The following is a 16621-nucleotide window of genomic DNA, read 5'->3' as shown; positions in this document are numbered from 1 at the left end:
CTATCCAAAACTAGTATAATTATGATAACATAAAAATGTTATAGGAACGTCTTCAAAAGATTTATGGAAATATATACATATATTATTATAGTAGTGTCTTTTTCCTTTATTTATTATTTATAGTAAAATTTTATTTAATCAGGAACATTATATGTTCTGTTAAAAATAATAAATAATTTGTCTTAAAAATGACACCTGATATATTTTTACAGAATTTCTCTCAAAAGAAACTATACAATAACAAATGGTTATTTTATATATGTATAGGTGAAGATATGGTCATTATTTTGAAAGTGCAAATCTTACTACATGTACGTTGTTATTCTTCAAAGTGTATTATATAACAGAAATTTTATATTCAGTACCATTAGTTTGTCAGAATATAATGCTGAAAAATATATTGTTATTTATTACGTATGAATTTAATAAATATCATAAACAGGCATAATGTATATTTATACATTATTTTCATAATTATATGATATTTAAAATAAAATATGTTACAATAGAAATAGACCAATTGAACAATTTCATTTCTAAAATATTTTTTTGAAAGCAAAGTTTATTTATTTAATATAAATTAATTACATTGATATTTCGTGTGACAGTCAAAATGTTATTATATTAACTAATTAAATATCATTTCACAAAGTTTTAGTTATAAGCATTATGACAAACAGACATTCCGTGGGCGAGAAGGCAAAAACAAAGAGCTAACAAGAAAATGTTTCAAAGTTTCCATTAATTGGTAAAATTATCTGTTTCTCACATTTTAAACTAATATCTTACTAAATTAATTTATTTAGTTACGTTCACGATATATAGAAGCTCTCCGTATTTATCGAACGACCCTCATATAATTTATTTACGTGGTGCGCGTGAGGCGTTTACTGAAAAACGACACGTGTCTAGGTACACACTCTTTCCTGTAATTAGGTATCGATCTTCTTCAGACACGCAAATACCGACAGGGAACGTTTTAATTAGACATTTCAAAGTTTCGTCGCCAAAGAAGGGGTTGTTGTTAAGCTCGAATGTGTAATTAAGTAATTCTTTGAAAGAAAGTCTCCAATATCGAACTTTTTCATTAGAAAAAGTCAAAAACACTTTTTAAACAACAAAAAATAATAGATAATTGTAATATAATTAACAAAAATAAATATGCAAATCAAACTTATGAAGTATTCACTAAGACTGACACTGTGACAAATTAATGCACAATATTTACTAAGCATTTATCACCGAAAAATCTTTCCAAACATTTAATAAATAGTAAAAATTTACAAAAGGGAAATTATCATATAAGTAGTTGAATTGATTCTGAATCTGACATACAGAATCATGTTTTTAAGATTAGTTTAACATTAATTTAACTTTTCAGGTGTACATGATTATTAAAGTAAGATTTTTATTATCAATTCTAATCTAAAGCTCCAAGCCAATCATAAATACGTAATACGCTTAATAAGCTATGGGATAAAAAAATGCAGAGAAGTTAAGTTACATGGCAAGAGGTTGATCCTTCCGAGATAAATATCATACTATAGAATTAACAGTAGTAATCCAAGAGGAATATAGGGTGAAACCACTATTATTCACAACTTACCCCCATTTACGATTCTGACCCGAAACCCACATACAAATTTATGTAACTTGTTGTTACAAGAGATGCTTTTGACTGAGTAATCTTCCCGAAAGAGCTATATTTGAACACCACTGCTGGCCGACGCCGTCGCGGCAATTTGGGAACCTCCTTTCTGGGGGAGAGAGAGAAAAGCAACAGGCGCACGTGGGCGATACCTTTTCACCAAGATACGGGTGACCTTTCAGTTGTCGTCGTCCAGGGGTTCTATGTGGGGTGAGCGTAATCGGTAGCGAGGATTATGCTCTGCCATTAATTTGCTTGCCGCCAGGAGACGCCCTTAATTGCTTTGTTATTGCTATCCCGTTGATGAAAGGTTAAGGATTTTAGGGAATCGCGATGCGGAGCTTCAACCGCGAGTGACACAGACAGGACGTTTGATAAGTTTTGGGATCATTGAAAATATTTTCATTAATAAAATAATAATAGAAATTACAAAATTAAAAGTATTTTAAATCAGAGCTATCATAGTGTTTTGGTTCGCTGAACTTTAATTTAAAAAATCTGTTCAATCAAAGTTTTTGGCTGTCAAATTATAAAAATACTGCTGAATGTGAGTTGAAAGCAAAGTTGTAGTCTAGGTGGTAGTTCACAGTAAAATAGTACTTGAAGTATGATTTAAAGTGATACTAAAGAAATATTTTTATATGACAGCGTTCTGAAGCCAGTGTTTCTTCTGGAGATTTTTTTCTCGTTTCTCGAGAAACTTTATGATTTATCGAGTGGCGTTTTGGTGTACGTAAGTGGTGTCAGCTTTGTAAGAAATACATAATTCTGATTGTAAGCCAGACGCGTACGGTGAGATACTTTCCCTTTCGCTCTCTCGCGTGTTAAGTGACGAGAGTGAGTGAAACATAACGGCGTGCGAAACGCACGCCCTTATCTCTAATTTTTTTAATAAATATTTTTTTTCATACTTAACGATTAATTTAAGTAAAAAAAAATTATATTATTCAGAATATGAGCAAAAGTTACGTTTACTGTATTGTGCTGTAATGTTTTTATTATTGTCAATAAGAAATCGGCAAACAGCAATATTTGTTCAAAGATATACACAGACACCTTGAAGGTGTGCACGAATACAAGAGGAAGGAATTTAATAAAAAGTCAAATACAGAAAACAATTCTTAGCTAATCAAAAGAAATATAATTAATAATGAAACTATAGCCAAATTGGCAGCGGTTGATGGATTTTCTTTTAACAGAATTAAAAAAAATGATTTTATTAGACAGAGTATGAGCGCCAAAGATTTTTATCTTTGACGTAATCCTACAGATACCAAAAGAAATTAATGATTAAATTGTATGAAAATAAAATAGATAAATTAATACAAAATATAAGCAACTAAAAGTCGAGAAGAATAAGTGGAAAACATAATTTTGAAGATTTGTAAAATCTCAGGTTGATATACAATAGATAAACGGATGCTTTTCAGCTGAATAAATTTCATCACTGTGAAATAAAATTATTTCATCACTGTGAGATAGTTTGCCTTTCGCTCGCTCTCGTCACTTAACACGCGAGCGAGTGAAAGGGAAAGTATCTAACCGTACGCACATTTAGACTGGCATATGACTAAAACCAAGTGTAGCTGTATGCGTGCGAATACCGACCGAAAGCCGAGTGTAGTGTCTCTTTCTAGCATTCACTCGTATCTTTCTAGCGCGTCTTTTCTTTTAAAAAAATGTGAAATTTAAAATAAATCAATACAATATCATTAAAAAAGGTAAAGTTGTTAAGTTTGACAGTAAAAGTCGGCGCGAGCGGCAGCGAGGCGCCTCCAAGACGCGCTAGAAAGAGACGAGTGAATGCTAGAAAGAGACACTACACTCGGATTTCGTGTGTGTGTCTAAATGTGCTAACCGTACGCGCCTGATGCTAATGTTATGCATAAATTTAGAAGATTGTAACCGGCACACCAGCATCTTTGTTATAATCAGGTACTACATTCAGAAGTTTAAAAGGTGCTTCATTTAAAAAAGACAATACCGAAGATACTGATAATGATGATAAATAATGAAAATAATGAAGAAAACACTGAAGATGAAAATAATGAATACTATTCTGATGGCTCTGATGTTTCAATTATAGAGGTTGTAGATATCCAAATGCGAAAAACAATAAAAAAGTAAATTATTTGTATCACATGTCTCCAGTTGAAAATTGCATAATAAAAATTGCATGAAAAAAACAGTTATCACTGATTTTTTAATTGTAAAACTAAGTGGAATACGATGGAAATAATAATTTTTGAGAATAATAAAAGCATTAAAATCGACTTTAATTTACACTTTAAGGTTTAAGGAGTACTTACATTTTTATTTAAAAATTTAGAAAAGATCAGGAATCAAATAAGTTTAAAGCTACTTTATGATTTTAAAAATAAAATAAGCCAAAGAACAATATATTTCTTCAAAACTTTAGTGTACTCAATCAATAGGAAGAAGATACATTTTAAAACTTGTATCTAAAAAAGATTTACACAATCTAGCGAAATAAATGTTAATTAGACTTGAATCAGTTGAAGACTGCGTGAAACTACATATATCTTAGGCTGACAGTGATGTCTGTCTTTAAGAACAATTAAATTTATTCATTACAAACATCTTAAAAGAGATAATTGCGATGACAATAATAAATACCGGTCACTAGCTAAAGAATTTAATATATATATTCGAAACAACTGGCAAAAAGACAGAAAATTTATAGCAACAGAAAGAAGCATTATCTAAGAGCAAACCCATATTTACTAAAAACAAAGCTTAGTCGCTATAACATTTATTGAAATGCATTGTAAAGATTGATTACATGGAGACTATGATAGCATACAATTTAACAACTATTCATGTTTCCATAAAAAAATCGATACTCTTGCATAGTAAATTACCTACATATTAAAATATATATTAATGCACTCCCGCTTCATGTCGATCTAAGTGCTTCTAATAATAATACCTGTATAATAAAATAAAGATTTTACATTCAATAATCGGTTTTATCTCAATCGTGATTACGCGAAGCGCACTTACGAAGAAATTGCAATCGAAGTGTTTCAGTCCTGTGAGCTGCATCGAAATGGATTTAAAATGCACTAAGACTTAAAGAGATTGAATGTTTCAATTACGCTAAAGATTCTGAAGTAGGATTTAGTATTACGTATACATAATATTTCACACAGCATTCGATCAGAAAGTCACGTTCAAAGCATTCATCTCGCGACACCTTATGCCTTATGCAGATGCTGGATTTCAGAGTGAAAGATTTCCATTCTTAAATCCTTTAAGTAAGAGCACCGCTTATAGACCGCAAAACCTTCCCTAATCCTTTTATCTCTGCGAAATAGATATTAATAGTTCGAATGAACTGAATTGTATTTCTAGGTTGGATTGAAAAATTGGAAAAAATAAACACATAAAATGAAAAAGATTCAATTTGTTTTATTTAGATATAATAAAATCCACTAAAAGAAAGATTTAGTAATTATTTTCAAGAGTTTTGAATAGCAGCGTAACAACAAAGAAGCTTTCGAATTATCAAATTTATAAACTGTTTCTCAACTCTGCTAACAATTCGTAATATTCCAATATGCAGTCTTTAAATTTGAAACAACGCAAACAAATTTATATATAATCCCTCATTGTTGCTAGTTATGCTTTTAATGTTATATTATGTGCTCAAAAATAATACACATTCATTTTGTAACGATTATGCTATGGAGAATCTTATGGGAATCACATACATATGTTTTCCTTTCATTCAGTCCTTCATATTTCCATCTCGCTGGCAATCGCTTCGCGTGTTATTGCATTTTTCAGACGGCTCCACGTGAGAAACTCCTGAAAGATGCATAATGGATACTCTCGACGGGCATTATTGCACCAGAGCTCTCTTATGCAATATTAATCGCGGCCCTTTTGGGCCTTTGGCATTCACATAAATACGGACGCTTCGGTAGCCCTCTCAACATCAAGGTCGTGACCGTTAGGTCCTACGTTTACGGCTCGTATATTTTATTACACGCGTTATTGCTTATTGCCTGCGAATCCCAGAAGACTCAGGACCATCACAAATGTCATAACAATATTTACTGTTAAATTTGAGTGCTTAAAAATATAAGGTAAAACAAACACAAAATAAGTCATTACCCATATTTTTTTTTAATTTGTCATCATCATGACTTGAAAGGTTTCCGCAATGCGTCATGTTGGCCATTATATAAACATTAATTATACCATTGAATATTTAAAAAAATGTACACCTAAAATATATGAACACATAATGTTTTTCATTGCCGAAAACAGCATTGTGCTTAACTCGTTGAGAAGCTGGATGGCTCGTGCAAGAGGAGCGCTAACGTCATGGCCGCGATGGATAAGAATGAGAGACGCAATCGTAACTCTCTAGAGCAGTGGTGCACAAACTATTTTTATTTCTGACCTTTATTTTGTTCAAAATTTTGTCGCGTTCAGGCGCGTATGGTGGGATACATTCCCTTTCGCTCGCTCGCGTGTCAGATGATGAGAGTGAGTGGGCGATAACGTACGCGCCTGCGCGACCCATAGTGAATTTTTTGTGGGGCTTGCGCTTATGCTTCTGGCTTCTTAAAAGTCAGAATAAAACACATTATTTTATAAAACAAAATTCTATTTATGCATTCCGGTATAATGTAAAATACTTTTTAAAAAATAAACTATACAAATTAAATATCAAATATGCACTTCCAAAAAACAATGTTCTGATCAGTATTGAAAATCGCAAAACGTAAGTCATCCATTGGATCCATTTGTGATCAATATTTTGTTTTAAGCACAACTAACTAACTTTTAAGAGTCGGTTTTACATAAGTTAGTCAATGAGAGACTGAGAGAGTACGCAACACTTAATTGGGGGTGTCTCCTATTGCTTCCGTTACAGAAATGTATATAAATTTTGAAAGATTTTACTTGATTCTTGTTGAATTAATATATTATATTTTTGTCAAATAAATTATATTATTCAATATAAATTATATTATACTTGTTAAATCAATGCAATTATTTTTTGTCAAATTAGGCGCCCCCAAAAAAGTTTCTCCATTATTGTTTGTGCATTATTGCACAAACCTCGCAGCGAAAAGTCGCCGAGCATTAACGGATTGTTGACACCGCCCCTAAGAAACTTCAACATGTGCATCATTGAGTAGATGCGACGGCGAGAATGTACTAGGATACAAATTCGGGTACGATCAGTACACTACATCTTATATTGATATTTTAAAAATAAGTATTTCGCTTCACTTGGATTTCAGACAACGGAGACATATTCGAGAACGCTACGAACTAGCGTATCGTACAGAACACGAACCATCAATAAATAGCGTATTTAGTATAATATTACTCTTTTGAGTTTATTATATGGCTAGAAAGTATTTTTACTATTTTTTTAATAATAATAATATTGACCAACAATTAGTGATTTTGATTTCTCGAGAAGTGGAATTTAATATATTTTTTCTTAGTTATTTTTAAGAATTGAGATATCTTTTAAATATTGATTTTCTCATTATTTATCAGTATTTTAACCAAAAATATTTTTAGTTCATACATAACATAGATATTAGTAAATTGCCATTGATCATTGAGTATGATCACGATAGTTGAGTTACGAACTTTTTGTAAATGACTTCAGAAATAATATGATGAATTCCATAGGCGATGCATAACCGGTGTTCTGGCGTAATAAGTTTCCAAAGCGTACCATACGACGTTATGTTACAATACAAACTATTGTATATTAATAATGAAATATAATACGGTTTATTTCTAGATTGAAATTTTTCGTAGGCTACAAATTAAAAGTAGTGTCTTAAAATCATACGTGTGCCTCCTATAAATTTATTATTTTAATTTTATTTCTTGCTTGGGAGATGAGAGTAAATAATTAATATTAGATTATATAAATATTGAGGTAATAGCTAATAAATGATTATTGCCGTTTCTTATATACGCATGAAGTAGAAAAAGGTTGTACATCTCAATTTGAATCTACTGTGTGCAATATAATTAAGCAATCTACCTAAACTACCCAACTACAACAGATCCCTATGCTATGTTAGCAGGTCATCACTGAGACCAACCCTAAAACGATATTGTTGGAGGTTTCATATACACAAAGTTATACAATGTATTTCTCTTCTATTGTAACTAATCACACGTAATTTATCCGTGAAATATAACATGTCAAGAAAATTGATATATATGTTATTTTAATGGTTGATCGTGAAGCAGTATCAAACCCAGCAAAATAAAAACATTAGAGTTACCTAAACTCTAAGACGACGGCGCAGATAATGCTAGCGCCATCTTGGAAGATCGGTTCATACAAACGAGTGATATGTATAATATGAAACACACTTTATTGCGTTTCAAGGTGCAATCTTAGTACCTCAAAAGGCGATGACTGAGGCACACGTCAAGATAAGGCATGCCGGAGATCGATTTCCTGCGAGCACTCAAGCTCAACAACATCCCGTTGAATGGTTGGGTGCCTTATTTGCACTAAAGGGCGCTATTTTTGCTTATTCGCCGATAGTCGAACACTTCTTGCAACGCAATTTATTTCCATAATAACACCCTTGGCTTGCCTCCCCTCGAATATACGATTCTCCGAAGGAGATCTTTGAAAGGAAAAATGAGCGATATGTATCGATTCATGTTTTATATTTGTTCACATAGTGTATAGTTGCGGGCTAAAAATAAATATAAAATATATTTTTAAACCTCTTATAGTTGTTATCAGACACGTTGTATGGTTTCTTACATATTGTATATATATATATATATATTGAAGTGAGATAAATTTTAAATTATTGTTTGAAATAATAATGTCGATAATGTTTTAAGAAGGTGAATGACGTGTATTACAAGTTTAAATACATGCAAAAAAATTCTCAAACCTTGGATTGTTTTGCGAACTAGTTGTTTTGCAAAATATAAATCTGAGCAAGAAGGACTGTTTAAAAATAATCAGTACTAATCTGCCAGTAAAAAAAATTCATTAGCAGAAATTTAAATAACGACATTCACTAAAACAAACAAACAAAAATGTAGAGATTCTGAAATTTAGACATCAAGGTTATTCTTGCATAAAATATAATAAAACAACACAAGTAATAAGTTTCCGAATGATGTGAATGAATAAGCAGAAGCCATAAAAGTAACACTTAGCTAAAAAAGAGATTGATTTAGGTGTAATTCGTTTGATTTATTCTGCAGTGGTCAGCCAATAATGCACGAGAATTGAGAAGAGAACACTATCTTGCTTCGAGCTTACTTTTTATGTATGGGTATTAAAATTGTTTGAGATCCGATACATGGAGTCACAGTAAACATAAAAGTACTTATGATAATAACCTAACAGGTACGAATAACTCGAAAGCAAACATGCACACATCAGTGTATATGCGTGAAAAACCTGCCGCCTGGGAAATTTTGCTGGCTCAAAGATCAAACACAGCGTTGCCGTTTTTAAGAATTCGTTATTCATGACGCAACGAATTGCTCCCAAATTGTAGCATTTAAAATGAAGCATTAAATCCTCGCATGCATGCGACGTAACATTTTCGTTTTGGCTTTTTTTTCTGTCGTAGGCCCCCTCGGGCGCCGTTAGAGCTTTCGGTTCCTTTGGGTCTCAAAGGATTTGCCCCGGACCCTTGACCCAGTGGCACATTCGTTTAGGGGCCATTAAGGCTGTGTAGGTGAAATTTTACTCGATTGTCTCTCGTTCCATAAAAAAGGGGTTAAAGATCGAAACGATGGGTAATCGGGGATATAATTAAATATTTAACACTTCGAAGGAATTTTTAATAAACGAGTTCATGAATATTTGTGGTTTCTTTGGTTTTGTGAAATATTATTTTTAATTTAATTTAAAACTCAATAAATTTTGAAACATTATTGCTTACAAGGACACTGTTTCACAGTAAAGGTGCAAAGAATATTTGTTTTTAAGTTTGAAACGTGGACTAAGTGTCACGAAAGAGGGACGTGCCTTAATTGCAAGGGAAATTCTTATAAAAAAGCTCCTTTACGTGATGCGAATCGCTCGATAGGGTTAATGAGATATGGCGTTGTAGAGTTCCTTTACTGCTCAAAAATTATATTATGTATATTTTGAGCACATTTTAAAGATCCATTATATATACATACATAGCAAGTTTGATTTTCGCACAGGGTATGTATTGGCAATACAATACAAAGATCACGAAAAATGACATATTTCATGCAAAAATGTTGAGAGCTACAATACATGATTTCATACACAAAAATTTTCCGTAGCAGTGCTCTCTACGGCTCTGAAGGATCACAACATTGGGACGGTCGAGTGAAATCTAAAAAGAAATTTCCATAAGAAAGGATGTGGAAGAAGAGATAAAATATACATCGGACTCCGTATGCGCTGTGATTTACATGAAACACATATATACTACAAATTATTTTATTTCTATAAACATATAAATAACATCAAAAACTTTTGACCTAACTAAAATATATTTTATATTAATCTAGTAACTAACCGTCTAAATAAATAAATGCTATTTTCATATTTGTTTGCAAATAGCAATGAAATTTATTCTGTAGAAATATTAAAAGATGTCTAAAAACGTATAAAATATATATATATATATATATATATATATATATATATATATATATATATATATATATATATATATATATCTGAACAACCACATGCTGGGCTTTGCCCACACCGGATGTTCATATTCTCAATTTTCCCCTGAGGATGGCCGGGCGAATTTGGCCGAAACGTAGGGACCATGATTCCACACGGAATCAAAAAAGTACGCGGAGTAATCCGACTCCTAGAAATATTAACCATATATATATATATATATATATATATATATATATATATATATATATATATATATATATATATATATATATATATATATATATATATATATATATATATATATATATATATATATATATATATATATATATATATATATATATATATATATATATATATATATATATATATATATATATATATATATATATATATATATATATATATATATATATATATATATATATATATATATATATATATATATATATATATATATATATATATATATATATATATATATATATATATATATATATATATATATATATATATATATATATATATATATAATAGTATTTTTTATTAATGCAAAATAAATTTATATTATTAATTTTTCTTTGCTATTTTGATAAAATTATATTATTACTTCTATATGCTATACACGTGTATATAAAGCGAATATATTTTACGGCAATTTGACTTTTTATTAAAATATTTTCTCCATATTAATCTAATAATCGATATTTAAAGAATATAATTTTTTAACAGTAAATCTGTAATTTTATCAGTAAATCGTTTTATTATTTCACGTAATCAGTGTTCAAAAAATACTTTTTAAGTCTCTTAAAATGAATAAATTATTATTTTGATTTGATATAAATTATGAATATAAACGCATCTATAATTAACGATAGTTATTAGTTATTATTTTAGTCTTGCTATTAATGAAACTTTCTATATTTCCTTAAAAATGTAAATATACACTAACTTTTCATTTAATATAATGTAACATAGTCAAATCAGAGATAATAAACCATTTTCATTAAAATATGCATATAAAAAGATTTTCATTAAAATATATATTTGCTAAAACATTCTATTATTCCAAGTTACAGAATTGAAAACTAAATGTTATAAATATATACAATAATTATTGTGATATTAGATACTATAAGCTATACATAAAAAATATAAACTTGTATCATATTTTATCGTGATTAATATTAAAAAATGTTTTTTTAATATTTTATAAAAGCGTTTTATATAATTATATTTTTTTAGAATTTTTTAAAATAAAATCGACTACAATTTGAAAATATATTTTTTGGGCAAGAACCAATGTTAAAGCTGAATTTATTGTGTAAGATTACATGATAATTAAACTTTTATTTTTGTTGCAGAAAAAAATGTAAAATTACTGATCAGTAATCTGTCTATAATTTACAATACTAAACAAATCGATGTATCTGCACATTTTCAGAAGAAATTTACTTTATATTATCCATTAAAGTGCCACTCAAGAAAACAAGAACTGCAATATTTTTTTGTAAAAATATTAGAATGCAATAACATATATTATTTCTCCAATATAATAAAAAATATTGTTACATAAAAAACGAATTCCAAAATTTCAAAATGATATTTTAAAATCCTTTGCCATATAAAATGGAAATAAGTTTACATTTTAGCAATCCATAAAAATGTTTATTTTTAATTCATGTGCCAAAGAGCACTAGGAAAACAAGGTTCATTTAAAAATGTACTTATGTACCTTTTTTACTTATTCATGGGATGCTATTTATTGTTTTAACATTTTCTATTCTTGTTCATTTTAATAGACTATTTCAATTTAAAATTCCGTATGCACACATTTTTTATGTACATGTCTCCTATTTTTAAAATACATTTTGCTTGTGATGTGCCGCGAAATTCTTGGAAGAACTTTGGTGTGAAGTGGGCGAAAAAGGTATGTTACTATTTATAGATCTAATATCAATAAAAAAATAATAAATTGTCTATTAAAGATTTAATAAATAAAAAATATATTTCCCATATTAATTTAAAAATCAAAATCTAGCTGAAAATTTAAAATACTTAAAACGCGACATATTTTATCTAATATATGATTATAATATTTGTGTGATTTATTTATATAATAATATTTTAATTATTGCACATTTAATATTTATTTGAGAATATCTTAATTATTAAGATTTATTTTTAGTATACTTATTTATTTCTACTCATGTTAAAAGTAACATAAATTAAATTTAAATTATAATTTTAACTAAATTCAAGTTAATTATTGTCGTTTTTGTAGCTATAACCCATTAGGATATTGTTTTTAACAAACAAAATGTACAGATTATAAAAAAAAATGGTACTAACGGTATTTAATTTTTTAATAACGGTATTATCTAAGATCGATTTTTGACCTACTACTAGTATTATCGGTGTCAGAACACCGATAGTAACCGGTATTGCAACCCCTAATCAGATATGCGAACATAGTGAGAATCTGGTGATGTTTAAGAACTTGCTTAGTACTTCAAACTCTACTGACACTATCATATCCAGCTTTAAAGTCCACAAATACATGCTAAGTGTCAAGACTGTATTCATAAGATTTTTTATTGTTATTGTACTATAATTATACTATATAGTATATAATAGAAAAAAAATATATTAAAATAGTTGTCAAATAGTAACTACAAACAAATAATATTTGCTAGTTCTAATGAGCGACTACTTTCAGCGAATTATTACAGCACCATAAGCTGTTAATTTAAGACCATTGCCAACGCTTGATTGAATATAATGGAACTTAAGCCATTTCCTGGAAAACGTACCCTTGTTTACATAAAACGACCGTGCTCAATGGGCCGCCATTTTAATTAGCAACTGTTTGACTTTCGTTCGGGTCATTTGTTATGAGGTGAAATTAAAATGTATACGGAAGTTCCTTTTTAAGTGGCGCGTAATATATGATTATAAATGCATATAATAAAATAATATGTTCTTACCTGTTTTGTAAGTATGATAACTACGAGGATATAGCCGTTGAGGAGTAGTCCCAAGGCGGTGATTACGGTTAGTGGAATGCTCAACAGCAAGGATATCATCCCGACGTGTGACTATTAGATCCTTTAGGCGCCTCGTTGTCTCTTTTTAAAATTCCTTTTTCCGTCCGCCTTCATGTTTATTAATTTATTATCAAACTATTTCATGTGTAGATTCATGTTTGATCAAAATATTCAATTGACATATAATTAATTCTCTTAAAGCTCGTTTTTTACACACGCAATATTTTTATAAATATTATAAAATATATATGTTTTTATTTATTTTGAGTTACGTCGACATTTCGTTGAAGCGCATCTGAAACAATTAAAAATAACAATGTTATATTTTGTGTGCATTTTATTGTGTTTTTTTCGGATCTAATATATTGACGCTTTTTTTAATTAGTAATAGTGTGGTGTATTTTTTTAAACAATGGTTCACAACTTGCTGAATTTCGCGTCATTTGGAAACAATGCCTTTTGTGGTGTGGTACTAAAATAGAACAACTGAAAATTATAAAGCTGCTACAGCAGCAGCGAATGTTTCTCCTAGTTCTAATTCGAGATAATTCGATTGTTTCCGAGGAAAACTTTCAGACTGTCATTGTTGAAGCGGCAGCGTCTGATAAAATTATGCGTTCAACTAACACAAATTGACTGTAAACGATGTAGGCGAAGAGTTAATAAAGACACCTGGATAGTTAATTGGTAAATAATTTATTAACATTATAATTTTATTCAGTTGAGTGAAAATAGATTTTGGATAAAATAATTTATATTTTAGTAAAAAGTATAAACTTTAAACTCAATTAGCTTAATCAATTTATTATAAATATTTTTTTAAGAAAATTACACAATAATATTGAATATCAAGGTAAGCTTTGTGATTTATTTCCGTTTCAATTAAATATCTAATGGCATTTATAAGATGGCAAACTAAATTATTTATTCATTTAACTACTAATTTGTAAGAAATTGCTAATTTATGGAACACATCAAAAATAACCACTAAGGGCGTTGGCTTGAAATGTATAAATCTTTTTATTAATTATTATTTGCTTAATCTTATATGCCAGGGACGCCGTATGAAGCTGTGCCGACCGTATTGCCACGGCCTTTCTACGATACTCTCACAAAAATTTGCATTTATTCTTTGAAATGATATTACAATACTATTCAGGTATATAGAGCTATCTATAGAGAAATTAAATAGCGTTCATCAAATGACTAAAATGAAATGTTTAGAACGTCACCAGGGCTGTCGTAAGTAACTTGTGCCTTTGTCATTTTTAATAGCAATTGATAAATAGTATATATTTTGACTAAAATAATTTTTGTTCCTCATGGCTAAAGAGTAGTAAAGCCGGTTCGCGCTTTTGTAATATGCTACTTATCGAACAAATTTCACGCGTTAGATGATAGGGTCACATAAAAAAATGTCTAAAAGATTTTTTATATATATTATATTGCTGGTTTATATTTTATAACAAAAATATTTTTTTAATTTTATGTATGAATTTTAATTTGCTGATAAAATAAAAATTAATTCAATATTGTTTTGTTATGACAACCCATTTTTAACATTTGAAAATAGTCAAAATGCGCCCGAAGGCTCCTTTTCAGTCATAAGCGTCCTTGACAAGGCGCTAACACTTAACATACATTTTTTAATTATAAAAATGGCACTGTGTTCGTGTGCAACGTATATTGCCATGGCATATAAAGGGTTAAACGTATAAAGCAATATTCAAATAACAACCGGCTTTGAGTGATTTATTGAAAGTCTCTTCTCTCAGCAAAATGGACATGGGATCGAATCACATGTCGACCCTAATGTTTTTCGAGTCTTATCCTACCTTAGAGATCGGATTTAGTGATTATTATATAAACATAATTTCGATCGATCGTCACATATAGTCTGCTATAATTTGCGGTTTTTTGCGGTTATCACATCTGACCTAATCACCAAATTTATTTTTAATAAATATTCCGTTGTAACCTGACAGGCGTAAGCCCAATATGTTACAACTGAGCAAGTTAATTAAACATAATGAGCATCTACAAGCAGGGCTTTTTTTTGTCATGTAACGCGGTGGAACAGCGTTTTTTTTACAGTATTTTTAATGTTTAAAAAACATTGTCATTATTTTCATTTTATATATTTTAAAGTGTGAAAGCTTAACCCGAAATCTAAAAATGAAAGAAAATTTCGGTTGCTTCTTATTCACAAAACAATAACAGAAGCGACGACAGAAAATATGGAAATATTGGTATGATAAGTAGCTATGGATACAAAATATCGAAAAATAAAAGCTACAATTTAATTTATGTTTTTTATTATAATAATACGATTTTAAATGAGTAAGAATCAAATGAAGAACATCTAAACCTAATTTTGACCAATAGGAGAGCGCAAAAAACAATTATCACTTCTCAGAAGTCAAAAATCCACGTCAAAAGCAATAAAATCGTGCCGTCACCGTCGCAGTGGGAACGCTCGTTACCGAGCGTTCCCACTGCGACGGCGCCGACACGATTTTATTGCTTTTGACGTGAATTTTTGACTTCTGAGAAGTGATAATTGTTTTTGCGCCCTCCTATTAACTAAAATTCGGTTAGAATATCAATAATTTTAAATAAATAAATATCTCATATAAATTATGTTAAATTTTTTTATGCGCTTCGTGGCATAGGAAAATCTGCTTTAAATTTAATATAAATGATATTTGAACATATTTTTTTTTAATAAAACGCTTGACAAAAAGTGAGTTCTGGTACCTTTTTTGTTTAAAAAAGCCCTGCCACCACCAGATTAAAAGTATAGAAATCATGTGCTATACAATTTATAATCAATAAATGTCACTGCTGGGGTCGTTTTTTTATAAATAAAAATTTCCGCTGACGTGGCTCGAATCCGCAACCTTAGAGTTATTAGTCTGAGACATTACGTACTACGCTATATATTAAAATAAAAGAGGTGGCAAAAATGTATTATTAAGACAGTATTAAGATTAAACATAAGCCATAACAGGTAAAGCTTAAAGTAAATAATGCTCTCTAGTAATGCAGTAGTTATTTCAGTATCGAGTTCACGATGCCTAAAGCTCACTTTAAGTTCATAACATTATTGGAATTCAAGCTCTAAATAGAATAATTTGTATTTCTGTACAAACTTCATAACCATAACTAACGTTTCAATATTAATCCAATATGCACGTGGGATATTTATCGAGTTCGTCTGAGGCTTATATATATATACATATGTATATACTACAAAAT

General features: G+C 29.6%; 1 protein-coding gene across 3 annotated transcripts in view; it reads right to left on the bottom strand.

Moving 5' to 3' along the window:
- Positions 1-16621, bottom strand: part of LOC148239179 (uncharacterized) — a 138744-nt gene that overhangs the window by 32642 nt on the left and 89481 nt on the right. For all 3 annotated transcript variants that reach the window (XM_088191741.1, XM_088191750.1, XM_088191759.1), the window contains one exon: positions 13304-13658. In XM_088191741.1, the coding sequence (XP_088047867.1) occupies positions 13304-13402 (99 nt within the window). In that variant the 5' untranslated portion in view covers positions 13403-13658. The remainder of the gene's footprint in view (positions 1-13303; positions 13659-16621) is intronic.

This window comes from Plectrocnemia conspersa, unplaced genomic scaffold, assembly GCF_051122295.1.
Source record: "Plectrocnemia conspersa isolate PC_06_02 unplaced genomic scaffold, ASM5112229v1 ptg000001l, whole genome shotgun sequence".
NCBI lineage: Eukaryota > Metazoa > Arthropoda > Insecta > Trichoptera > Polycentropodidae > Plectrocnemia > Plectrocnemia conspersa.
Note: the sequence above shows the minus strand (reverse complement) of the source record. Positions and strands in the feature narration are given on the sequence as shown.